The 27,887-nt window shown below is 35.7% G+C and overlaps 1 protein-coding gene across 1 annotated transcript in view; it reads left to right on the top strand.

Annotated features, from left to right (window-relative positions):
* The window catches only part of LOC123544158 (tRNA pseudouridine synthase Pus10-like), a 51,611-nt gene that overhangs the window by 559 nt on the left and 23,165 nt on the right, over nt 1-27,887 (top strand). The window contains exons 2-16 of the mRNA XM_045330221.2: nt 2,474-2,623; nt 4,008-4,442; nt 5,557-5,643; nt 7,336-7,370; nt 7,652-7,825; nt 8,400-8,540; nt 9,039-9,121; nt 10,008-10,133; nt 11,768-11,824; nt 12,486-12,562; nt 14,517-14,572; nt 16,688-16,805; nt 21,023-21,066; nt 21,638-21,736; nt 24,431-24,530. Of these exons, the coding sequence (XP_045186156.2) occupies nt 2,483-2,623; nt 4,008-4,442; nt 5,557-5,643; nt 7,336-7,370; nt 7,652-7,825; nt 8,400-8,540; nt 9,039-9,121; nt 10,008-10,133; nt 11,768-11,824; nt 12,486-12,562; nt 14,517-14,572; nt 16,688-16,805; nt 21,023-21,066; nt 21,638-21,736; nt 24,431-24,530 (1,773 nt within the window). The 5' untranslated portion in view covers nt 2,474-2,482. The remainder of the gene's footprint in view (nt 1-2,473; nt 2,624-4,007; nt 4,443-5,556; nt 5,644-7,335; nt 7,371-7,651; nt 7,826-8,399; nt 8,541-9,038; nt 9,122-10,007; nt 10,134-11,767; nt 11,825-12,485; nt 12,563-14,516; nt 14,573-16,687; nt 16,806-21,022; nt 21,067-21,637; nt 21,737-24,430; nt 24,531-27,887) is intronic.

Consider the following 27,887-nt stretch of genomic DNA (forward strand, 5'->3'; position numbering starts at 1 on the left):
TGTTGTGATTTTCGGTCAATATTCATGACATTGAATTTTTGAAAAATGTGAAAAAAATAGTTATCTAACCTGTCTGAAATCCTGTTAGTTTTATCTGGGCATGTAGTAAGTGTTGACAGTTGGTTAAGAATGATATATATGTTCTTATTGTTGAATACAACAAAAAGGTATAGTTTCCCCAGAGTTAAAAAAGAGGAACAAATATGTATAACCCTTGTGTGATAGGCATCTCACCTGCAATAAGTGGCCCATGTGGCAAACTGTAAAATACTATTCTAAAAGTATTGGAATATTCAGCCATTTTTGTCTTAACGTCAGAAACTGCTTACTTGTTTTTATAGAGAGCTTTAATGTTGATATTTTTGCAAATTATAATATGAAGATTCACAATTGGTTAAAACATTTTACTGATTTTTCTGCATTCTGGTTTGACAGTCAACACTGCAGAATTTTTATAAGAAATGTTTGTTCAAGCTTAAGTTTGTTAATATCTACCTGTGTATCTTACAATAAAGGTTGTTCTTTAATTTTGTCATTGTTCATGGTGAGCTTTTAGTATTTGTATATAGGTGGCTGTTTCTCTCCATATTCTGTAATACAGTTCATTTCAGCATTATAGTCACCACCTTATGGAACAATGTTCTCTCCATATTCTGTAACACAGTTCATTCCAGCATTATAGTCACCACCTTACTGAACAACCATGTTCATTTTCTGTTTCTTATTGTCAAGTACATTAAATGATGTATATCTTGTTGACTTACTTGCATAAAAATTCTGGTTTTTTCCTGGGCAAACTGCATAATTGACAGATATTGTTTTTGCTCGACTATACGAAGTATGGAGAGCTGTCCTACTCAACCTGGCGTCGTCGTCCTTCCGCATCCGCACTGGTTAAAGTTTTGATGCACTTTCACTTTTTTTCTGTAATTACTTGATGGATTTGTTTCAAACTTAAAATAGTTATTCCTCATCATCACTCACATCATATGGCACAAGGGCCATAACTCTCGCACCAATATTTCATGAATTATCCCCCCTTTTTACTTAGAATTTCAGGTTAAAGTTTTGAAGCACTTTCATTCTATCTCAGTTATTACTGAATGGATTTGATTCAAACTTAAAATAGTTGTTCCACCTTACCACCCACATCATATGACAGAAGGTCCATAACTCTGGTACCAATGTTTCATGAATTATGCCCCCCCCCCCTTTTACTTAGAATTTCTGGTTAAAGTTTTCATGCACTTTCACTCTTTATCTCAGTTTTTCTAAATGGATTTGATTCAAACTTAAAATAGTTATTCAACATCATCACTCACATCATATGACACGAGGGCCATAACTCTTGCACTAGTATTTCATGAATTATCCCCCCTTTTTGCTTAGAATTTCAGGTTAAATTTTTTATGCACTTTCACTCTATCTCAGTTATTACTAGATGGATTTGATTCAAACTTTAAAATAGATGTTCCACCTTATCATTTGATTCAAGGTCCATAACTCTGGTACCAATATTACCTGAATTATGCCCCCTTTTACTTATAATTTCAGGTTAAAATTTTGATCCACTTTCACTATATCTCAGTTATTACTAAATGGATTTGATTCAAATTTAAAATAGTTATTCAGCATCATATCTCACATCATATGACACAAGGACCATAACTATTGCTCCAATATTTGATGAATTATCCCTCTTTTTACTTAGAATTTCAGGTTTAAGTTTTGATGCACTTTCACTCTATCTCATTTATTACTAAATGGATTTGATTCAAACTTAAACTAGTTGTTCCACTTTATCACCCACATCATATGACACAAGGTTCATAACTCTGGTACCAATGTTTCATGAATTATGCCCTCCCCCTTTTACTGAAACTTTCAGGTTAATTTTGATTCTCTTTCACTATACTTCAGTTATTACTAAATGGATTTGATTGAAACTTGAAGTTGTTATACTAGATCGTCACCCGCATCAAATGACACAAGGTGCAGAAATCACTCTTGCGCCAATATTTCATGAATTATCCCACTTTTTGCTTAAAATTATATACTTATTTAATGTTCTTTATCTCTCTTATTACTTAATACTTTTGACACAGACTGAAGCTATTGTTCAATATCTTCTTTCTTACTGGAGTCATTAAACACTCTAGTGACAGCTCCAGCTTCCTCAGATGTGCCCAGTAAAGTTACACTATCCAGCATCGAAATAGTTGAGCGCGCTGTCTCCTGTGACAGCTCTTGTTTTTAAATGATCTCCTGTGTGGCTTTTTGGGATGAAATAAAGTTCTGTTTTTGCAAATGAGATAAAATTTTAGTTTTGGGGAATGAAATATATTTCAGCTTTTGGGAATAAGATCAAGTTTGGCTTTTGGGATTGAAATAAGTTTTAGTGATAGGAATTAAATAAATTTCAGCCTTTAGAAATGAAAAAGTTTTAAACTTTTGAAAATGAAATAAATTTCAGCATTCTGGAATGGCATTGTCACTGTTTACATCTGATGTTGCTTTGCTGAAGAACATTGCTACAGAATTGTCAGCATGTGGTTGTTGTGCACGATGTACCCTGCGATACCTAGGACTGAAAGACATGTATTTCTACAAGGGAAACCTACAGGTACTGCTTTTTGTCATTTGTTTTCTTTATATGAGCCGCGCCATGAGAAAATCAACATAGTGGGTTTGCGACCAGCATGGATCCAGACCAGCCTGCGCGGATGCTGGTCTGGTTCCATGCTGGTCGCAAACCAACTATGTTGGTGTCCCATGGTGTGGCTCATATATATGACATTGTTAATATTAGGCATGTTAAAAAATTGATAATTGATTTTCTTGCCTGTATTGTTTTGGTAAGTCTTTATAATACTCATGGATATGATTATGAAAGTTAAGGATTACTAAAACTTATTGATTTAATTATGATTATACATTTGCAAGAAGGGCCAGTGTGGTTTATCTACTTTCCAGATTATATTTACTTCACAACAGCGGGTGTTAAGCGCTGTATGGCGGCTGTAAAAAGATTGAATACTGCTTAAGCCGGTGCTAGGGGTCGTCGGCAGTGTTGCATTTTCCATTACTGCTCATGAATAGACTCAATCAAACTGAGTCCGCAGTTTTCACTGTTTGCATTGTTCTCGGTGCTTCTGAGGGATCTACTTTCCAGATTATATTTACTTCACAACAGCGGGTGTTAAGTGCTGTGCGGTGGCCGTAAAAAGCCGCCCCGACTTCATCTCTGTGTTGTTATATTTTCTGGTCCTTCGGGTTCATTGATTTCAGCTCATTCAGATTTGAAGATTGAATACTGTTTAAGCCGGTGCTAGGGGGCAGTGTTGCATTTTCCATTACTGCTCATGAACAGACTCAATCAAACCGAGTCTGCAGTTTTCACTGTTTGCATTGTTCTCGGTGCTTCCGAGGGATCTACTTTCCAGATTATACCAGTGTATACAAACAACAATATGATGTCAGATTATGTGTGCAGTTTTGCTAGGCATTGCGTTTACTTACATGTAGTTGTACATTAGTGTCTGTTTGCAACTTGACCTTGGCTGCAAAAAGTTTAACATTAAAGTTAGTCTGATTAAGTTTTTCTTGTTTGAAAAAAATTATGACTTGTCTACAAAACGGCATATGTCATGTTCAATTGATCTTGACATTTAGGAATCATAAAAAAGAGAAAAATGTCTTTCTTTTGACTTTTATGGTTCACATCACAATTGAATATTGAAATATGATAAACTTTTTTAATAGATATTGTAAGGTTAATTAATTATATAAGCCATAATTAGGTGATTTCATTTTGGATTTAGTATTTAGCCTTTAACAGTCATAATATTATTAGCTTCTGCCATTACAATTCAGTCCTCGGCCAGGTAACAAAGCCAATATAAAATCACTTAATAAATTGATAAAATTATAGTACAGCGAAAATGGTAACTCTGTCTGACAGGTTTGTATCTGCTGAAATAAACTGAAATGTATCTACTACTTTTCAGGAAATGGAAGAAATGGTCAAAGAATATAAACATGGTACAGTAAAGGAAGATGGCAAAATTTCCCCTGTGCCTGTCAATGCAGAAATAAATGGTAGTAAAGTTGAAGGAGATAATACAGAGAACTCTGGTGATTTTGATGGTGTTGTGAATGAAGACAGTAAAAATGTACAGGTTTCAGATGCTGAATTGGAATCTGGTGATAAGAAGTCTTCTGTTGATATAAAGGAAGTGGAAAATATTCTGAAATCTGACAATGATTTTACACAGACTGATGAATGTGTGGAGGATGTTGATGTACATTCTGATCAAGGTGAAAGTGAAGCTAGTCAAAGAAGGACATATATATTACAGGGAGACAGAGATTCAAAGACGCCACCATGTGTAGTGTGTCTTGGAATTCTTCAGAATTTTTGTTCTGAAAAATACCTCAGTAAGGTAAAGAAACCTAATTATTAAAGGTACAGAAAACCTAGACATGACAAAGAAACCTAAATACCTTTCAGTTTTGTTCAAACTGTTCCACTTGGTTACTCAGAGGAGCCTAAAAATAGGAAGATCTTTAAACAATATTTCCTAAACTGCTTGTTTTATTTTGAAATGATTTCATGCAAATAAGCATTTGTTGACCCTTTGGTTACTGTGTTCTTATTATTCTCTTTAATCGAGAAGAATAGTTGCTGAAAACAAAAACATCTCCACATAACTCCTGCTTACCTGCTGGTTCAGCCAGCCACAGAAATATTCTTTGTAGAACGTCAACCAAGATCGTTTATATTATTCCAGTTTGTTAGGAAACATGTCTGCTATAGCTAGAAATAGAAAAATCTTCCAGATTGCCATCTCTTAAATCGTTGGTCCGATGTTCTGGATGACCCTGCTCTAAAATTGTTTAAGTCGTGTTTGTTCATTAATTAAAAAACATGAAAGACATGACCAGGTCAAGATTTCCCACTATGGCACTATGAAAAGCTTTTTCCCTCTTAACCTGCTAGCCAGTTTTGTATCTTGAAGTTGTTATACATGTGTCAGCTGTGAAACTTTGAAAAAATGGTTATTGTGGTCATTCTGTTTTGTTGACTAACAAACTAAATGATTCATTACCAGTTGTTTACTTGATATGCTAAATTGATCCACACTGTGAAGACTACATGTAGACTGAATGAAATACGGACGTTAAATAATCGTCTAAATTTAAGTTTGTATGTAAAATTGAAATTGTGTGGGGATGAAATCCAAAATATTTTTGTTAAGTTAAGTGTTGTAAAAATTTAATTCTACCACAAAACCAGCAGTGATGAAGTTAAAAATGATTTAAATAATATAAACTTGTTTAAATGCATTGTTTGAAAGTTAGCTACAGTTTGTTTAAGTGTACAGTGCTTAACTTGTTAACATTCAATAAATTCATTAAATTAAATTCATTTAAATTCATCAAATAATAAAGTACTCAAATTTTCGAACAAAAGTTTTGTTAAACTTTCATAATGTTAGAATACAAGTATGTTTATGGTATAACAAATATGACTGATTATTTTGTCGTTGATTTCAGTTAAAGCAGCATATTGAAGATGAAGGGTTTCTCTATACTGTGTACATGTGCTCTATGATGATACCAGTCTGTATAATACTGAGAGAGGTAAGTGATACCTGTCTGTATAATACTGAGAGAGGTAAGTTAGTGATACCAGTCTGAGTTATACTGAGAGAGGTAAGTTAGTGATACCAGTCTGTGTTATACTGAGAGAGGTAAGTGATACCAGTCTGTGTAATACTGAGAGAGGTAAGTTAGTGATACCAGTCTGTGTTATACTGAGAGAGGTAAGTGATACCTGTCTGTGTGATACTGAGAGAGGTAAGTTAGTGATACCAGTCTGTGTTATACTGAGAGAGGTAAGTGATACCAGTCTGAGTTATACTGAGAGAGGTAAGTGATACCAGTCTGTGTAATACTGAGAGAGGTAAGTGATACCAGTCTGTGTAATACTGAGAGAGGTAAGTGATACCAGTCTGTGTAATACTGAGAGAGGTAAGTTAGTGATACCAGTCTGTGTTATACTGAGAGAGGTAAGTTAGTGATACCAGTCTGTGTTATACTGAGAGAGGTAAGTGATACCAGTCTGAGTTATACTGAGAGAGGTAAGTGATACCAGTCTGTGTAATACTGAGAGAGGTAAGTGATACCAGTCTGTGTAATACTGAGAGAGGTAAGTTATACCAGTCTGTGTAATACTGAGAGAGGTAAGTTAGTGATACCAGTCTGTGTTATACTGAGAGAGGTAAGTGATACCTGTCTAACCTGTCTGTATACCAGTCTGCCTGTCTGTATACCAGTCTGTATTATTTTGTGTCAAATTATTGGTGTTCAAACACATGTTTACTAGCAGACATTTTTGTTTTACTCAATGTTCTATATTGTTTCAGTTAACCTTACTGGTTTTCATGGCTTTGATACCAGCATTAAATTATTCTTTCTAAAGAACCGTGATCTTCCCAGAATGAGTCTGAGATGGATAAGAAATTATTTCTGAGACTTTGTTTCACTGTTAGATTATCATGTAGAATGTTTGACCCGCTGTATGGGTGGAGGTTGTTGGGGTCAAACTTGTGACCTTGACATTGCTAGTATTGTGCCCTCCCTACAGAGCTGAAGTGGCCCCTTTTCAACAAAGGAAAACTGTATGAATTAAAATTCTTTCCCCTGAAAAAGAATGTTAGTATACATCTGGCCAATCTTGAAGTCTGCCACATTAGAACTAGACAACGTTTCACATGATCTGCTGAGCTTGGTTCTATCTACTAACCATTAAGATGTTACTAAAATAGGTTACTAGAGATTAAAAGCTAGGTCACAAGGTTAGATCATTGAAAAGCCATGTTAACCATGTAGAAGCCACATTTTTTAACCATCCTTCTTAACAGTTTGTTAGATTGTCTTTATGAAATATAGGTCAAACTTGAAACTGGGCTAAGATTAAAACGGTCATATTTCATAAAAGTTTGTTAGAATGTTTGTCTTTCTGAAGTTAAGGTGAAGTTTGAAATAGGCTTAGGCGAGGTCAAATACTAGGTCACTATGTCAAATAATAGAAAACTCTGTTTAACATTCAAGAGGCCACATTTTCTACTTGATATTCATGTGATATTGTTAGAATGTTTGTCTGCATTAATTTAGGATAAAGTCGGTAAGTAAAATCTTTGGAAAAACCTTTTTAATACTCCGATGCATTCTTAGATCGTTTTTTTGTACATATTCATTTCCATTATATTACTTTTTGCATGTTTTCATTGAAATGAAAGTTTCAAGTTTACATTGTAATTTGCCTTTCAGTATGCTCTGATGTTACACTTGAAAGAAAAGTTTAGGTATGTAATATATTTCTGCCCTTTAAAAAAGTTTAAGCTGTTAAAACATGCTTTTAAAAAAGTTTAATGTAGCTATAATGATTCTGTTTATAAATATAGATAATACTTTGAACATTTGGCAAATGTCTTGGCTGAAGAATATTTGTCAGTTTTCATGCAAGCTAAGACAATCGTGTTGGTAGAAATTTTTGAATTTCAAAAGTAGCATGACTGGTCAACTCTGTTTTGAGAACACTGTAGTATTTTGACAAGAAAGGGTATGTTTTATTTTTCACTTACAGCTCAGTGTATGGAAACAAGAAATATACAGATGTGGCCCAGATAAAAGATGTATGGAAATGGAGATGTGGTCCTCTGCTGACAGAGATTCTTGGAGCTTCATTTGATGCCAAAAGCAAATTTGAAATAACATTGACATTCCAATATGAACATTCAAACAAGGAGTGTAGCTTTTTGTATGTTTTTTTTTTATATATCTATACAATTTTTTTTCTCCAGTTCATGTGCATTGAAATGTTCAATACATTGTATTTCATCTTTTTAGTCGTAATGTTTGAATAAGAGTAGCCAAACTTAGACTGAAGATATTCTATTACATTATGCAAAATCAGTGAACAAGTCATCCATAAAAAGCATTCTATTTAACTAATTGTAAAAATGTAGTAACATATGGTAAGCTGCCTATGTAAATGATAATGAGGCAAGTTTTATCAGTTAACTTAGTTCTGTTATACAGAGTGAAAAAACTGAAGGACAAAAACAGGGGTTAGAATTGGAATCACCCCTTCTGCAACGAAAAATTCTAGTATTTTGCATAACAATTAAATATACCTGCATGGTTATTCTGGTCTCGATGATTTATGAGTTTTTATGTATTTGTATTATGTCAATGTAATTTGCATGCAGAAAACAGTCAGATGTTACTTATATTTATACTGTCAATGTAAGTTGGATACAGTAAACAATAATACGTTAAAGTTAATTTTTCTGTGATGCAGAATAACATAAATTTATTCAATGCAAATGTAGGTTAGATGCTGAAGACAATGACACATTTCGTAAACGTAAACAGGATAGAAGGTACAATAGAAAGAAGACAACATTTGCTGTCTATACGAGAGCTAATGTAGCCAAAGCTGCTGAGCAAATGCCTGAAGAGGAATTTAGAAGGTTTGATTACACATTTTTGTCTGCCATCTCTCATTTCTACTGTACTCCAAATCTAACTCCTAAGACAGTATGTTCTGAATGGTCAGTCTGCTAAACTTTTTGCTTGACTCTTTGGAAATACTTTTTAATACAAGATTTGACAGTACTGAATACAAGAAGTATTGATTCTATTTTTTTGTGTCATAGGTTACTATAGCTGCCATATTGAAATTCCAATCTCTTATACCAAGTAAACTCTATCTCTATTTTTTGCGCAGTATTCTTTCGTGTTAGAAATTCATCTAGCTGGCTTCCAATAGGTTCACCTTTTTATCTGGGAAGAAGTTCAGGGGTCTTCCTCAGCCACTTGAGCAAGAAAGTTGCTATATGTATAGAATGACCTTAAATATCTGTCAGTACGAAGAAACAGTCTTAAAATAAAGGCATTTGATTATTTGTCATTTGATGCATATAGTGTTAAGGTGAAAAGATAAACAGAAAATATGTTATTTTTTAAAGGAGTTATCAGTGTCCCCCATCAGAACCAAGATCATATACAAAGTGTGATGTCAAGTGCCAAAGTGAAAATGTATTTGTTGCAGGTAAGAAAAAGTTCATTATTTTGTGTATATACTTAGCAGTGGACACTTTGTATTTAACAGCAAAGACTGATCTAAGCAGTTGACACTTTGTTCTTAACAACAAAGACTGATCTAAGCAGTGGACACTTTGTTCTTAACAGCAAACACTGATCTAAGCAGTTGACACTTTGTTCTTAACAGCAAGCACTGATCTAAGCAGTGGACACTTTGTTCTTAACAACAAACACAGATCTAAGCAGGGAACACTTTGTTCTTAACAGGAAACACTGATCTAAGCAGGGAACACTTTGTTCTTAACAGCAAACACTGATCTAAGCAGTGGACACTTTGTTCTTAACAGTAAGCACTGATCTAAGCAGTGGACACTTTGTTCTTAACAGCAAGCACTGATCTAAGCAATTGACACTTTGTTCTTAACAGCAAACACGCAAACACTGATCTAAGCAGTGAACACTTTGTTCTTAACAGCAAACATTGATCTAAGCAGTGGCCACTTCGTTCTTATAGGCAAACACTGATCTAAGCAGTGAACACTTTGTTCTTAACAGCAAACAATGATCTCAAAAGTGAACACCTTGATTTTAACATTGAACTCTCTTATTTTTAACATTGAACTCTCTTATTTTGACAGTGAACACACTGATATCAGTAGTGAAAACTTTGATTAGTGAAGGCCAGTGCCTTTAGGCTGGATGTTCAGTGCAACTTCTCCATATGAAAAACCACTTAAAGGACTAAAATCTGTTTGTTGTATAGAGTATTGTTCTTGAGAAATTAGTTTACTAATTATTAAATTTGTATCTAGTGTTGTTGAAGTAAGGTGTTTGCATTTTAGGGGATGTCATTAATGGAGGATTTATCTATGTATTGTTGGGTTATTTTACAGGTCGTTATAACAAATACAGTAGAACATTGAGTCAGACACCCTGGTTGATTGATGGTGTAAGTAAAACAGAATCTTCTGTAGAGGAACTACTGGAGATGGAGATACACAAAAACTTCAGACCTTCAGGTAAATATTTTTGAAGTTTTGGTAAAGGATATATCATGTTCAAATTTCATATTTGAAGCTACAAACAATTACTGTAACACAGTTATTTCGTTTTCTCCTGTTACAGGCTTTCAAATGGCCCTAAAATTCCTAAAAATTCCTAATTTTTTTAGGTCTCCCTAAAATTCCTTAAAAAAATGCTCAAAAAGGGCCAAATTCCTAAAAAAGCCCTTATTCTTTTCGATTGTCCCTAATTTTTTGTAATATCTGTCTGAACTTAAATTTTGTTTTTGCACAAAGTCATGCCTATAATGATCCAATTAATTTATTGAAGTTTATATTCTTTTAAAATTTTCAGAGGTTGCTTCTTTCTGTTTCCATGAGTTCCTAGGCTACAGCTTCATGAAACATAGATTTACTTCATTGAGCGATCAGGCCTGGATCCCAGGCTGGGCCCAGGAGGCCTGTGCCCCTATTTGGCTCATCAAAGTTGTTCTCAGCTATTTTGGCAAAGAATGAATATTTTCTCAAATTAGGCCCAAAAACACACCAGAGGCCACCATTCCATTCCTTTATTTCAAAATTTTCCAGGGGGAGGACCCACTGACCCCCCTTCAGTACTTCAAAATTTATATAAGAAGTTCACCAGAGACAACCATTTCATACCACATTTTTAAACATTTCCAGAGGAGAGTCCCCTTACCCTCCTTAAACTACAGAGATACCCTCTACCACACATCAAAAATTAGACCAAAACATGCACTGCAACACAGCATTTTATACCTCTGTTTCAAATTTTTCCAGTGGGGTTGCAGCCTCCTTACCTCCCTAAAAATAGGGGGCTACACCCTCTTATGCCTCAAAATTTAGAACAAAAAATACACCAGCACCCACTATTTCATACCTGTATTTCAAAATTTTCCAGGGGAGAGCCCCCTGACCACCCCCGACCCAATTAAGAGAAGTACCACTCCAGTACCTTAGTATTTTAGACAAAGGCACCAGTGTCCACCATTTCATACCTGTATATCAAAAACTTATGTTGGAGACTTGTTTGTTCTAGAAGGGTTCCCCCGCAAAAAGCAACAATATATAAAAGGGCAGGCTTGACATTTTGACCTAATTTGGTCCTAATTTAGCCCTTATTTTTTGCAAAAATAGCCCTAATTTTTGGCAAAAACAGCCCTAATTTTAGCCCTAAATTTTTACCAAATAGTGCTTGAAAGCCTGCTGTTATGTTATATACCAATAAAACAATGGCTGCTCATTAACTATATGAGAAACAAGCATAGTAGATATTTAGGTAACTGCTGATTATGTAGTCCTTCCGTAAGTACCTAATTCAGAGTTGACCCGTGACAATCTTTACATTAGATATTTTGAAAACTTCCAAAGAATAGACTTCATACTTTTTGTGATTGCCTCTTCAGTGCATAAAATGCAGTTTTGTCCATTGAATTTCTGTTGTATAATAAAAGTTTATGTTAAAACATACAAAAATGCATTTCCAAAAGTTACAATAAATTTCAGAACTGTGGAAAAAATTCTGAGACTTGTTACATGTTGCAAAGTTAAAGGTTGATGGTATTGTAGAGCTAACTGTTTATTTGTGTGCAATACTGAATTCTTATAGAAGACATATTGTGTAATTTCAGAGATCAAGTTTTCATCATCGGGCAGAGAGGATGTTGATGTTCTAATGCTTGGAAATGGTGAATATTTATTTTGTTGTCACACATACACAGAAAAGCATCAAGACCTTTAAAACTTAAAAATATATTGAGAATATTTGTTTGTTTCAATGTAATATCAAAATATATTTCTCTTGCTGAGTGAATAAAAGATGACGTATTTTCTTGAGTGGCTAAGATTTGGTGTTCACAGGTGAAGATGTTTTGAACTTACATGTAAAACAAAAAAAAAATGTTTTGTGTGTGTCTTTTTAAATGCTTATAGCCAAGGTTTACCTTTATGTATTTTTGTTCTAGTGAGAAATATATTTGAAAGTTCACAGTGTATATCAGCATTAATATTTCAATAATTCACTAAAACATGACATTGTATTGATTGAAAATAATAAGGACATTCAGAGAAATTCACCTAAAAGATTAATAAGTGTAGCCGCCATCTATTTCATCTTTAGCCTGCTAAATTTCTAAAATGAACTGGTCCAGAATTCAATTTGGGCAATACCATTCATTATTCGAAGGGGTATTCACTGAAAATTTACTGACTGAATAGCGAGCAGAGCAGACCATGATAATGGTAGAATCACTTGCCGCCAGCAGGCATAAGGTTAAAAACTCATTTTCTATTCTAAAAAAAAAAACAAAAAACATTGACAAAGATAAAAATGAGTTTCATTAATTTTAGGACGGCCATTTGTATTAGAGTTAGTTAACCCGAGAAGGAGGGAATTTACACAGGAACAGATGACAGTTATGCAGGAGGTAAGTTTTGCCTTAAAACAAATCTTGACTGCATTTTCAGCTCAGCTATTTGAAGAATATGTGGAGCTATTGCACTCACCTATTTTTCAGCTTCTACTTGGGCATCAGTGTCACAATTCAGCTAACTTTTGTAGGTAAGATGGTATTTTAGAATGGATTGACACTCCACTATTAGAATCTTGCATGCAGTGCACAGCTTTCATAACTCTATTTGCTTTGAGTTATGAGTTATATATGAAAAAATACTTAAAAAATTATCTGATCCTATTTCCTAGACTGTTTAATGTAATATGGGGGTCACATTACTGTGACCTTGACCTGCTGACCTACTTTCTTGTTTTTTAAGATACATCCTTGAAATTTGGATGACATACACAGTTTTGCACACTGATCTTAAAAAAACTGACTTTCATTGACCATGAATGTGACCTACTGACCTACTTTCTTAACATTTTAGCATTAGTTTGACATTTGAAACATGTAGCTCATATCACTCAGGTGAGCGATGCAGGGTCATCATGACCCTCTTGTGTTGACTTGGCATTTTGGGGTAAGGTTTTTATGTACACTGATATTTCTAACTGTTGGTAAGAATAGATTGAAACTTCACAAACTTGTTCACTGTGATGGTCTGACAAGCATTACGCAGGTTTTATGATTCTACTTTGCGATTTTAGCTCTCCTGAGCACGAAATACTTGGGGTGAGCTATTTTGATCACCTGCTGTCTATCGTACATCTGGTGTCCATCCATCCATCCATCCATCCATTCATCGGCTTTTTCCTTCAGAAGACATCTTCTCTTTAACTGCTGGTCAGAAAAAACTACACCAAACTTGAACAGTAGCATCCTGGCATGGTCCTTTATCAAGTTTGTTGAAATGATTGAGCTTAAAATAGAAATACCTTTTAACAATTTTTCCTTCTGAAACACTTGATGGATCTTCGTCTTACATATCTGTAGCATCATTGTAAGGTCCTCTTCCAAATTTACTCATAGGGGGGCATCTTGGTCCTTTTATAGAGCCCCTAGAGCTAAAATTAGAAATACCTTTAATCAATTTCTTCTCATGAACCGTTCGGTAGATCTTCATCAAAGTTGACTTGTAGCATCATTGTAAGATCCTTTCTCAAATTTGTTCCAAAGGGGTGCTTGGCCCCTTCTAGGGGATTGCTAGAACTATAAATAGAAATACCTTTAGACAATTTTTTCTCATGGACTGCTGGATTGATCTTGGACTTGATCTGTTGCATCATAATAAAGTTTCATGTTTGTTCAAATGGAGGCACTTGGCCTCTTTTAGAGGCCACTAGAGCTAAAACTAGAAATAGCTTTAAATGTTTTCTCCTCACGAACAGCTTGATGGATCTTCATCGGACATGATTTTTAACATTGTTGTAAAGCCCTCTCCCTTTTTTGTTCAAATAGGAGAGCTTGGCCCCTTTTAGAGTCCACTAGAGCTAAAACTAGTAATACCTTTAGATGACTTCTTATAAACTGCTTGATGGATCTTCATCAAACTTGACCTATAGTATCATTATAAAGTCCTCTCCCAAATTGTTTAGAATGGGGGCACTAATGCTATAAATAGAAATACCTTTCAACAACTTCTTCTCATGAACTGCTTGATGGTCTTCATCAGACTTTATCTGTAACATAATTATAAGGTCCTCTCTTGAATTTATTCAAATAGGGGAGTTTGGCCCTTTTAAGGGCCACTAGAGTCAAACTAGAAATACCTCTAAACAACTTTTCCTCTTAAACTTATGTGCTGGATCTTCATCAAACTTTGTAAGGTCCTTTCCCCAGTTTAAATAAATGGTTGACTAAGGTCACTAGAGCTAAAAATAGAAATACAGTAAACAACTTTGTGTGAGCCGTTGGTGGATCTTCATCAAACTTTGTATACAGCATCATTTTAAGTTCTGCATTAAACAGCATTTATTTTTTTCAGGTGCTAAATGCAAGTACAAAAGACATTAAATGCAGAGATCTACAAATAGTTAGCAAGTAAGTTTATAGTCAGATTACTCAAACACTTCATTTGTATCTCACATGTACACACAGTTGCCGTGAGCTGTTATAATAGGTGTATAATATATTTACTGCTAACAGTTTCCTTTTAACAGCTGGTTCCCTGGAATTGCTTGATTGACGTTCACCAAGCGGATCTGAGGCATGCTTTCATGGACCTATCTCTGGTTCATTATTCTGCTTGATGGTACAGAGGCCTCCAGACTAAAACAGCAAAACCTGTAAATAACTTCCTTCTTTCAAGAAGCTTAGTGAATGTTCACCAGACTGTTGCATACTTCTGTTTGAATTTATACCAATGCGGCAATGGTTCTGTATTTACTCTGTAACATTATTTCCTTCAATAAAACTATATATAAACAGTCACCTTTCGTAAGTGGTCACCTGTCATTAACTGTCACTTTGAATTCTACTTGACAATTTTCCTCCTTTTAATTACTGCATTAACAACCATCTTCTTCATGCAGTCAGTGGCCACTGTTTTTCATTTCCAGTTGTATCTTATGATCCCATTTAATGGTAACTAACACCACTTTGGCTTTGGCTATAAATCAACAGAAGATGTTAGATATGCTTGTTAGTGCTGCAGATTTTTTTAAAGGTTATAGAATTGAAACTAGAATAACACAAACAAGAAATATTGACTTATTTAAATGATAGTTTTAGGCACTGAAGTTCAGTTGCAGAAGGACAGATTAGTATTAAGAATATAAAACATTACAAGATAGAACTGACTTAATGTTTGTAAATGGTTCAAAATTAATATTTATTTTAGGTTTATCTAAATTCTTTATGTCTCTGTGTTTTGATGATAATATTTGAATAAAATCTACTGTATCCATTATGTATAGAGGGATTAAAGGTCCATTACTAAGGGAAAGTGAGTTGGCAATTTTTTTCATAGCCAGTGCATAGACTTCTGCAAGACACTAAATAATGAAGATTGGCAGGTCAAAATTTACAGAAAGTCTTTGGAACTCAAAGAAATGTATGTGTATTATGTTGAAATTTCAATAAATCGACAGAATGACCCCCCAGGTCTTTTTAACTTTCTTCATACTTCATAGAAAAATAATTGTACATATATTGCGATTTATTTCGAATTTCTACATACCAACTTTCATTTTCCAATAAAATGAAATAGTTTCTGTGCTTTTTAAAAGAAATTAAAATGTTCACTTTCCTTAGTATTGGACCTTTAAATACCCACCAGCTGCTTTGCTTGAAATAGTAATGTGTTGAAATGTGTAAATGTTGTCATTCACAATAAGAGAAGGTTTGAACTGCAATTTTCAGATTGGCAGACTGCATTCTATGTACTTTTTGTGTTTGAGTTGATCTTAAAATAGCAGGCACTTTCAGTGAATAGTAACCACACACATTATACATACTTTGACCACATTTTATAAACATGTATTACAGTTTCCACTGGTAAGATTTATTATCCTTAAAAAATCACTACCTGTATTAAGTGTTCACCTATGATAAATAGTGAGTTTGGCCTTTTCTCTTGACAAACTGTTTAACACTGGATTGGCTGTTCAGCTGTTGCATTACAATTCCCATGAAATATATTGACCTTAAATGTGGAATATTCTAGAGGTCCCAACACCCAGTTGGCTGCATTTGTTGACATTCTTTGCATGAAATGTATTTATGTTGAATGTGGAATATTCCAGAGATCTCCTCACTCAGTTACTTGACCTTGTTAACATACTTCATAAGGCCATATGAGATACATACATTTTACAAATTAAACATTTTCCGTGGAAGGTGTTTTCTGTTATGTTTTAAGGGGAGCAGTGGTCAAGTGGATAGGTGTCAGCCGCTCATTCCAGGGGTCGTGGGTTCGAGCCCCACTGGGGTCATGACCCTGACCTCTATGATACCAGTACTGGTTTTTCCAGGAAGCAGACTCGAGAGTGGTTACAATAAGCTTGAAGCTTTCATCACAATCGAGCTAAAACAAGTAAGTATGAACTAAACTAATGTTTTATTCAAAAGTATAAATTTGTTACAGTTATATGTTAGGACATGATTTATATGAAATGATTATTATAACAGTACTTGTAATTGTGTATTCTTTTCCAGGGAGGACACAGATATTTTGAAGGAAGGAGAGATTGACAAAGTGAAGAAATACAGTGCTCTATGTTGGTCCAAACTTCCTGTCACAGATGAACACCTGAACACATTGTCAAATATTAAGGTAAGTGACATTCTTTACTTTAGTCTGACCACATTGTCAGGTAGCAATGTGTCATACTTTACTGTTACAGTAGTCTGACCACATTGTCAGGTTGCAGTATGTCAAACTTTACTGTTACAGTAGTCTGACCACACTGTCAGGTAGCAACGTGTCAAACTTTACTGTTACAGTAGTCTGACCACACTGTCAGGTAGCAACATGTCAAACTTTACTGTTACAGTAGTCTGACCACACTGTCAGGTAGCAAGGTGCAAACTTTACTGTTACAGTAGTCTGACCACACTGTCAGGTAGCAACGTGCAAACTTTACTGTTACAGTAGTCTGACCACATTGTCAGGTAGCAACGTGCAAACTTTACTGTTACAGTAGTCTGACCACATTGTCAGGTTGCAATCTGTCAAATTTTACTGTTACAGTAGTCTGACCACATTGTCAGGTAGCAACGTGTCAAACTTTACTGTTACAGTAGTCTACATTGTCAAGTAGCAACGTGTCATACTTTACTGTTACAATAGTCTAACCACATTAGTAGTCCTATACATAGACTTATATAGGAAAAAACTTTAAAAATCTTCTTGTCTGAAACCACAATACCTAGGCCTTTGATGTTTGGTATTCATTTTTTAATATAATCGCTTCAAATTTTCAACACCGCTTGAGAAGTAATACAGTTTGAATTCTATAACGATTTTAATAAGATATCGACAGAAATGTAGGCAAAAGTCTATAAAAACGATCGAATTTTCATACATTTATTTGTAAAATTTCAAACAGCGCGATCTACAATATTTATTTATTTCTAAAAGTAAATAAATACTACATTCTATGGTCATAAAATTCAGACTTTTGACAAGAAAGTACAAAAAACAGAATTAAAAAATCTTAAATAAGAAAAAAGCGGCAGCTATTTCAATACATGAGTAAAACAATTTTTGGCAAACAGATTTCTGTGTAATGCGGCAGAATAGGTTACGTGACCTCGTAAACGTAAATAGAAATATGGTTTTAAAATAAAGCAGTATGATGTCGCTGTGGTTTTAAATAAGTTTGATAAGTAAATGAATATTTGTAGATGTATTTTTGACACGACACTATGTGAGATATTCTTCTCAAACAATAATGTAAAAAAAATTAGGGCAATTAGGTCACTTATCGTTTGACACATTTACCTGTCAGTTTATACGGCACATTCGCTTTTAAAAAAATTAAAGAAGATACTTTTTTTACTGTTTTAAAGAACCGAGGCGGTACGATCAGACAGTGATGTGTCACATGGCGCGAAAACATGACGTAATGCCATGACAATCTCGGGCAACTTTGATCTTCACTTCAGATGCCATGATACCGACACACTTCTTTTAGCTCTTTAAGGGGGTTTTAACTGATGACGAAAACAAGGCCAGTACTTATTTTATCAACAGAATATTTACCGATAATTGTTAATGTTTTTTTTTCCGCTTTGAACAGGGGTGGGTTGATAATTATTTTTCGGGATTTTCGAATCCAAAGCAATCTAGATCAGATAGGATACAAGAAAAATAATTAACAGCTGCATACTGATAAAAGGAAGCAAGATTCCTGTTTGTTTCATATTTAATGTTCGTCCCGGCAGTGCAGGACCGAATGTCCGGCCATTTTTGGCAACTTTCGTGATGTCTGGATTTTATTATACACACCTTGTAAAGAGTTCCAATTATAAAACAAGCGTCAAGAAGGAAAAGTCACTTTTATAAAAAATATTGCAGTGATGATTACTCGATCCCGTTACGTACCGAAATTTACTTCAACTGTTTGTTTTAAAACATCATTTTAGACGACCGTTTATATAACTATTCACTCACGTTTTTCATGACTTTCACGTGCTCCTAAAAGTTACCGCGTCAAAGTTTGCACGGACTTTCACACGCATGTCTTGATTTCTACGGTTTGCACGCTTTTTATCTCCAAAGTATCAATCTTTCCACGAGGAACAGGAGGAAGATCAAGATTTCTTTCGGGGATTAACACGCCGTAATTAGGGCTGCACGGGTTAGTGCGTGAAAAATAATGTTTTTACCGCCAGCGTACAATACTTAGGACTTAGAAAGCAAACATGGTAACAAATGGAGATGGGCTTGGCTATCTGAATGTGACACTGATGGTGATCGATGGGGTCTTTGGCTACGAAAACCGGATATTGCAGGGTCTGCATTTTGTGAATGTTGTGCCAAAACATTAAAATATGGTGGCATGAAAAAACAAAAATGTTGCTAGAATTTTCAGGTAGTTTCAGTCTGAATCTTACAAAAATATGTTGAGGGTATATTGTCGAAACAAGTCCTTGACTTAGAAAAGTTACTGTTAACTGAAAATCATGCATTTTGTGCAATATAATAAGTAAATTTTTGGCACACATATAAGGGTAGAATAGGGCTGTTCTAAGCATTCAAAATCACTAATTCTCTAAGCTTCCGGGGGTCTTTGCCCCCCTGGCCCCCCTACCAGGGCTTTGCCCTGGACCCACCAGGGGCCTTAGCGGCCCCCAAGCCCCCAGCAAATTTTTCAGGATTTTCAATATTCCATACTTTCACCCATGGGTATGTAGCATTGCCTTGTGGTCTTCTACCAAGATTTTACAAATTATGCCCCTGGGGTGAAAAGAGGCTCCGCCACAGGGGTCCCAAGTTTTACATAGACTTATATAGGAAAAAGCTTTAAAAATCTTCTTGTCTAAAACCACAAGGCCTAGGCTTTTGATATTTGGTATGTTGCATTGTCTTGTGGTCCTCTACCAAGATTGTTCAAATTATGCCCTTGGGGTAAAAAGAGGCCCTGCCCTGGGGGTCCCAAGTTTTACATAGACTTACAAAACTTTTAATTATCTTCTTGACTGAAAGTTCAAGGTCTAGGCTTTTGATATTTGGTATGTAGTATTGCCTAGTGGCTCTCTAACAAGATTATTCAAATTATGCCCCTGGGGTGAAAAGAGTCCCCTCCCGAGGGTCACTTAGTTTTTATATGAGTTATATAGTAAAAAAATACTTAAAAAATTATCTGATCATATTTCCTAGACTGTTTAATTATAATTACCTAATGAACCCAAGTAATTAGGGGTCATTTGACTGTAACCTTGACCTACTGACCTACTTTCTTGTTTCTTTAGATACAGCCTTGAAATTTGAATGACATATACAGTTTTGCAGACGGACCTTAAAACTGACTTTCAGTGACCATGAATGTGACCTACTGACCTACTTTATTAATATTTTAGCATCAGTTTTACATTTGAAACGTGTAGCTCATATTACTCAGGTGAGCGATCCAGGGTCATCATGACCCTCTAGTTAGTTTATACTGATTTTTTATCTCATTTGTGGATCAAGTTCAACAACTAACAATATTTACAGTCTCCTTATCAATTCCATTGAAAATTATGACATTTGTTACATCATTCTAGAAAATTGTGATTTTAGGCCTAGATAATTTTTAGCTCATCTGATTTTTGAAAAAAGTCTACGAGATATTGTCGTCACTCGATCGTTCACGTTGGTTAAAATTCTTGTTTAGGTCCACCTTTTCTCAAACACTGTAAGAGCTACAGCTTTGAAACTTTGCACACTTGTTTACCATCATTAGGGGACTATGTAGACAAAGAACCATAACTCTGATATGCATTTTGTCAGAATTGTGGCCTTTTTTGTACTTAGAAAATTTGAGTTTCTTGGTTAAAATTTTTGTTTAGGTCCACCTTTTCTCAAAAACTATAAGAGCTACAGCTTTGAAACGTTGCACACTTGTTTATCATCATTAGGGGACTATGTAGGCCAAGACCCATAAACTCTGATATGCATTTTGTCAGAATTATGGCCCTTTTTGTACTTAGAAAACTTAAGTTTATTTGTTAAATTTTTTAGAAAATTTGAGTTTATTGGTTAAACTTTTTGTTAGGTCAAGAAGCATAACTGTAACCTGCATTTTGTTAGAATTATGGCCCTTTTTGTACTTAGAAAATCTGAACTATATCTCTTTTCTCACATATTGTCCAGCACTTGCAGATGAGCGATGGCACCCATAGGTGGTGCTCTTGTTCAAAATATCTGTTTATATTTGAAATTTATTATCACAAATGTTTTCCATTTAACTACAGTTTTTGACACTAAAAAGTTTTGCTAAAGGGGTATAATGATATTAAAAGTTGTGAATGTTTTTTATCATGTGGTACTTTCTATTCTTTCAGGACTTAACCATACTTCAGAAAACACCAATTAGAGTGCTTCATAGGTAGGTCCAATTAGTGTGCTACATAGGTACTAAGGTCCAATTAGAATGCTACATTGGTTAGTCTAATTAGAGTGCTACGTAGATAGGTTTTGAAAGCTTAACTGGAGCCGTTTTCATCAATGTTTGGGATGTGACATTTGGACTTTTGTGTTCTAATGTGGATAATTCTGTTTCATGGGCATGAACTTTGTGATTATGGCTAAAATGGTTATTTCATAGGGATATGAATTCATGAATTTTAATTTTTGAAGATAACATGAAAGGAAAATTTGTTCAGTTGGATTTAATGTCATGGATTGGTGCAACCATGAGTTCAGGGAAAATTAGTCTCCCATGAGGGTTAATGATTTTTCAGTAACATCCAGTTAGCCTGCAGAGCACTTTTCCTGGATTTTTTTTATCTTCCCTAATTTAACTGTTTTAAACACTTACAAGCCAAGGCATGTAAGGGACATATTGGCAAACATAATTTGTTCTTTAAGACTGTTCACCTATCACCATACTGAATAAATTATATCAAAATTAATTAATTGTGTAAACATCTGGATCATCCCTTGTCATTTACTTGCAGGCGTCCCTTGTCAACTCGTGCCAGGATGATTCATCAGATGATAGCAACAAGGAGAGACGAGCATCATTTCCAACTTGAGATGTCTACACAAGCTGGAACGTATCCTTTAACATTATTTATTTTGTGACTATTGAATTTAAAAAGATGAAACAAAGAAAAATTTAGACAAGAAAAAGAAAACCTTTTTTGTTGATTTTTGCCTATTGTGTTTCAGATTTCAAGGGTCTAAGGATATAAAACGGAGTTTTAAAAAAGCAGTCTCAAAATACAGCATTGCCATTGGTCAGTTTCAAAATTCATGCTCAGATACAACCAATCAGATGCTGGAGTTTTTATGCCCCCACTTTGGGGGGGCATATAGATTTGCCCTTGTCCATCCTTCCGTCCGTCCGTCCGAGCTCACATTTGCATACTTAGGTGGCTATAGGAACAATAGGTAACTGTACTTTTTCTTTGGTGCCATTCATTCTGTAAGGCTTTTATGTGGCTATTTTTCTCTTACCTGGCTAAAAGAACAATAGAGAGAACAAATGAGTAGCCACATAAGTATCCATTTGTTGGAACGTCCGTCCTTCCGAGAATGTTGTGTCGTGCCTAGCTCCAAAAGTATTTGATGTAGAGTCACAAAACTTTACAGGAATGTTGGTCAGCATGTGTAGTTGTGCATCTGGGGTTTCTCTTCCAGATTCGTTCAGTCCCGTAGGAGTTATGGCCCCTGACTTAGTAAAAAATTGGTCATTTTGATGTTGTGTCGCGCATAGCTCCAAAAGTATTTGACCTAGAGTCACCAAAGTTTACAGGAATGTTGGTCAGCATGTGTAGTTGTGCACCTGGGGTATCGCGTCCAGATTCATTCAGTTGTAGGAGTTATGGCCCCTGACTTAGTTAAAAATTGGTCATTTTGATATGTCGTGCATAGCTCCAAAAGTATTTGACCTAGAGTCACTAAAATTTACAGGAATGTTGGTCAGCATGTGCAGCTGGGGTTTCGTGTCCAGATTCTTTCAGTCTTGTAGGAATTATGGCCCCTGACTTGGCTAAAAATTGGTCATTTTAATGTTGTGTTGCGTGTAGCTCCAAAAGTATTTGACCTAGTCACCAAAGTTTACAGGAATGTTGGTCAGCATGTGCAGTTGTGCACCTGGGGTTTCACGTCCGGATTCATTCAGTATTGTAGGAGTTATTGCCCCTGACCTAGGAAAATATTGTCATTTTAATGTCATGTAGTGAATGCATCTGTGTCCCATGGACACATTTCTAGTTTGGCCAAACTATTACCTATATAATCTTGGGTCTCGGTTTATGACTTTAACCCTTACCATGCTGGACACGATTGATTCTGCCTTTGCGATCAGTGTAAATCATGATCTGCACTGTTCGCTATTCAGCTAGTATCTTTTTATGCCCCCACTTTGCGGGGGGCATATAGATTTGCCCTTGTCCGTCCGTCTGTCCTTCTGTCGGTCCTTCGGAGAATGTTGTGTCGCGCCTAGCTCCAAAAGTATTTGACGTAGAGTCACAAAACTTTACAGGAATGTTGGTCAGCATGTGTAGTTGTGCACCTGGGGTTTCGCGTCCGGATTCATTCAGTATTGTAGGAGTTATGACCCCTGACTTAGTTAAAAATTGGTCATTTTAATGTTGTGTCGCTTGTAGCTCCAAAAGTATTTGACCTAGAGTCACCAAAGTTTACAGGAATGTTGGTCAGCATGTGCAGTTGTGCACCTGGGGTTTCGCATCCGGATTCATACAGTATTGTAGGAGTTATGGCCCATGACTTAGTTAAAATTTGGTCCTTTTAATGTTGTGTCGCTTGTAGCTCCAAAAGTATTTGACCTAGAGTCACCAAAGTTTACAGGAATGTTGGTCAGCATGTGTAGTTGTGCACCTGGGGTTTCGCGTCCGGATTCATTCAGTATTGTAGGAGTTATGGCCCCTGACCTAGGAAAAAATTGTCATTTTAATGTTTTGTCGCGCGTAGCTCTGAAAATATTTTACCTACAGTCAGAAAAGAAATGAGTTTTTTTGACAGCATCAGCATGTCCTTTGTCATGTAGTGGGAGCATCTGTGTCCCATGGACACATATTTAGTTGATGAGTTAATGGTACTGTCCAGATTGGAAGATAGACAAGCTCATCATAGAAATCTAGCAGGGTAAGGCTTAACCTGCACTGAATAATTAAGCAGATATTTTATACAGCATTTAGACATCAAACCGAGGTATACTATTTCTATAGAATATATGTCATCATCTAGGCACCAGAATCACAATTTAACATTGTGAAATGTTCTTGTTTACTAACCAAACACTAAGGTTAACATTAAGTCAAACAGGTATTTCAGATGCAAGCTATAAATTGATGTTGAAAAAGCCAGAATATTAAAAAAAAAACACACAAGTTGTTAAGTGTTAAGGTATTGTATGTTTATCTGTGTGGGACAGGGTTTTCCCCAGGGGTAGTGGGGAATGAGAAACCAAGTGCTAGAGAGGTCAGAGGTTTTTTAATCCCTGCTGCCCCAAAGATAATATAGCATGCAAGTTGTCATTGCTGAAGTAAAGTTAAAGCTTTAATAATTTTTCATAGAATAACTCCGCAAAGTTAGTACACTTGTACAACTTAGAAATTGTCAATTAATCAAGCATGTCTTATGGATAGCTCATGTTCTGAAAGAAAAACTTTTTCAGCTACAAAACAAACAAAAAATATATCAAGTCATTGAAGAAAAGTGTGAAGATAAAATTAATCACGTGATATTATATCGAGTATACAAATCCTTTACTGATAGATCAGATATGTTAAGGAATTTGTGCATAGTGATTTTGGAAGGACCAAGCCAAATGTGTCATCTTTGTTGTCTCAGGAATGTGATATACTGGAACTTGATGTAAACGTAAGTATATAATGAAGAGAAATCATATTACCAACTTATATATTAACAAGTTTATTATACACACTATTCATAATTTCTATGAAGATCAAATACTGCTTTAGCTCTTTGGTCGACCAGTAAAAGTCACTGACTTCAAACCGCTTTTCCCTCACCAATGTGAGTTCAAATTACACATTGGGTGTAGTATTGTGTATGTCAGAAATCCATCCAGCTGGCTTACGTAAAGTCACTGGTTCTACCCAGGTGCCGACCCACGCCTGAAACAATGTCTGGAGAGGCACCTGGGTTCCCTCTTTACCATCAAAAGCTGGTAAACCCAACAAAACCAAAAATTACTGCCTTAAAATACATGTACTTTTACAATCAGTTTCCTGGTAAATTCCCTGGTGAGGTTTTATGATTTTGGGAGATTGGTTGACTGTAGATGTTACAGCTTAGGTCATTCAGTGTATAATTGTTAAACAGAGTTGAAGTGTTGTTGGGAACAAATTGATGTTTTGCGACTTCCAAGAGTAGATTTTGACCAAGATCTATATGTCCTTAAAGTTTAGAACGTGTGATTATGTGAACAAAACATGAGCAACAAGAGCTGTCTCCATAGGATGACACATGCACCCGATGGCACTTTGAATGAATAGTTATGGCCGATGTTAGAGTTTAGGACCTTTGACCTACGGAGCTGGGTCTTGCGCGCGACACGTCGTCTTACTGTGTCACACATTCATGCGTAGTTATTTTAAAATCCATGCATGAATGACAAAGATATGGACCGGACACGCCCATCAATGCACTATCATGAAAAATGACCTTTAACGTCTAAGTGTGACCTTGACCTTTGAGCTACGGACCTGGGTCTTGCGCATGACACGTCGTCTTACTGTGGTACACATTCATGCCAAGTTATTTGAAAATCCATCCATGGATGACAAAGATATGGACCGGACACGCCCATCAGTGCACTATCCTTTTACATCTAAGTGTGACCTTGACCTTTGAGCTACGGACCTGGGTCTTGCGCGCGACACGTCGTCTTACTGTGGTACACATTCATGCCAAGTTATTTGAAAATCCATCCATGGATGACAAAGATATGGACCGGACACGCCCATCAATGCACTATCCTTTAAAGTCTAAGTGTGACCTTGACCTTTGAGCTACGGACCTGGGTCTTGCACGCGACACGTCGTTTTACTGTGGTACACATTCATGCCAAGTTATTTGAAAATCCATCCATTGATGACAAAGATATAGACCGGACACGCCCATCAATGCACTATCCTTTAATGTCTAAGTGTGACCTTGACCCTTGAGCTACGGACCTGGGTCTTGCGCGCGACACGTCGTCTTACTGTGGTACACATTCATGCCAAGTTATTTGAAAATCCATCCATCGATGACAAAGATATGGACCGGACACGAAAATTGCGGACCGACGGACCGACAGACGGACAGACGGTTCAAAAACTATATGCCTCCCTTCGGGGGCATAAAAAAAAAAAAGAAAAAAGGTAATACTATGGAATCTTTAAATTTCATGGTTAGGGTCAAAACAAATATTTCATGAGGATATAAATTCATGGTTTTGTCTTTTGAACATGAAATAAATGGGAATGTTACTTGTTTGTTGGGTTTTAATTTCTAAGATTGCTTTAACCGTGGTCTATGAAAATCAGTCCCCCTAGATTATTAATTATTTCATAGTAATGCAGTTTTCATCCTTGTGTGCTTTTCCTATCTCTTTATTTAGTTCCTTTAGTGGATTTTGAGTGTCATTCCAGACAAAAATTGTTTGTGGGATAGGCAGCTAGGGATGAAAATGAAATGAGCCGTGCCATGGGAAAACCAACATAGTGGGTTTGCAACCAGCATGGATCCAGACAAGCCTGCACATCCACGCAGTCTGGTCAGGATCCATGCTGTTCACTAACAGTTTCTCTAATTGCAATAGGCTTTGAAAGCGAACAGCATGGATCCTGACCAGACTGCGCGGATGCGCAGGCTTGTCTGGATCCATGCTGGTCGCAAACCCACTATGTTGGTTTTCCCATGGCACGGCTCATTTCATTTTCATCCCTACCTTTTTTTTTTGATTTTTGTTTTTACCCTCTAAAATTGGGAGCCAAGACGATACAGCGTTATAACGAATACCGCGGTATATCGAGAAGCGTTATAACGGGTTTCGAGTGTATGTTGGTTTTCTCATGGCGCGGCTCAAATACATTCAAGCGAAACTTTGGCTGTGATGATTGAGATTACAACTGTTTGTTATTAAAACAGTGACTGCATTATATAAAAACAAATATGTATAACCTGATAGGTGAAATACTATTGATGATTATTTCTTGACGGCTTCCTAGATTTTTGGTCTATACAATACAGCATATTTAATTAAAAATGACTTTTTATGCCCCCAGGCACTATCCATCCGTTTGTCTGTCCTTTTTCACCAACAGCCCACATTAATGGCCTGCATAAATGACCCAATTTGGTTAATACACATGCACAAGACCTACAAACTGACCTAATATAGATGACCTTGACCTTGATATGACTATAACCTTCTAACTTAAAATCTAAAAAAAAAACATTTTGGTTGATCAGATTTTACCATTTCGCCTACAGCCCACATTAATGACCTGATTTGGTTCATACTCACTCTCAACAAACCATGTGGAAAGACCGGCACACTGACCTTTATATAGATGACCTTGACCTTCATATGATCTTCACCTTAAAGCTCTAAACCTCAAAAAGCCACATCTTTGGACATGCAACTGGGGGCATGATACTCAGCTACTTGTTAGTTATATTCTAAATTCCCAAATATGCAGTACATCAGTGTCAGTACCCACTTTCTATAGGCAGATATTTCCTTTCCAATTCTACAAACTTCCAGCAGTGAATGTCAGTATCAACACTGTCCTAATATTGTAAATCATTCATAATTTTGAGAAGTTCCTTTAAAATCTACATTGTTTGCGAAAATGTTATCAAAATTGTGATTTTCCTGTAAACTCTAAAACTTGCGTTAAATCAAAAATTTTCAAATTGATCAGGCACACAGCCCTGTTTTTTTTTATTTCCCGAATTTTCTAAGTACATTCTGAAGTTTTGATAAATCAGGGTTTAAGCAAATTCAACATTGTAGAAAAAAAATTATCTGAATGATTATTGTGCAGAACTACCTTACATTAATGTTTTGTGGTCTTAAAGTACGAATAGACAAACTAAATGCATCATCTGATACTGTATTCTCTTTCCTTTAATTTCATTAATATTTGCAGGGGACTTTTAAAATAAAAATTATAGTGTGTCAGTCTACCTAATTGAATCCCATTAAACAAGTAAAATTACCAT

The sequence above is a fragment of the Mercenaria mercenaria genome, chromosome 1 (genome assembly GCF_021730395.1).
Source record: "Mercenaria mercenaria strain notata chromosome 1, MADL_Memer_1, whole genome shotgun sequence".
NCBI classification, from domain to species: domain Eukaryota; kingdom Metazoa; phylum Mollusca; class Bivalvia; order Venerida; family Veneridae; genus Mercenaria; species Mercenaria mercenaria.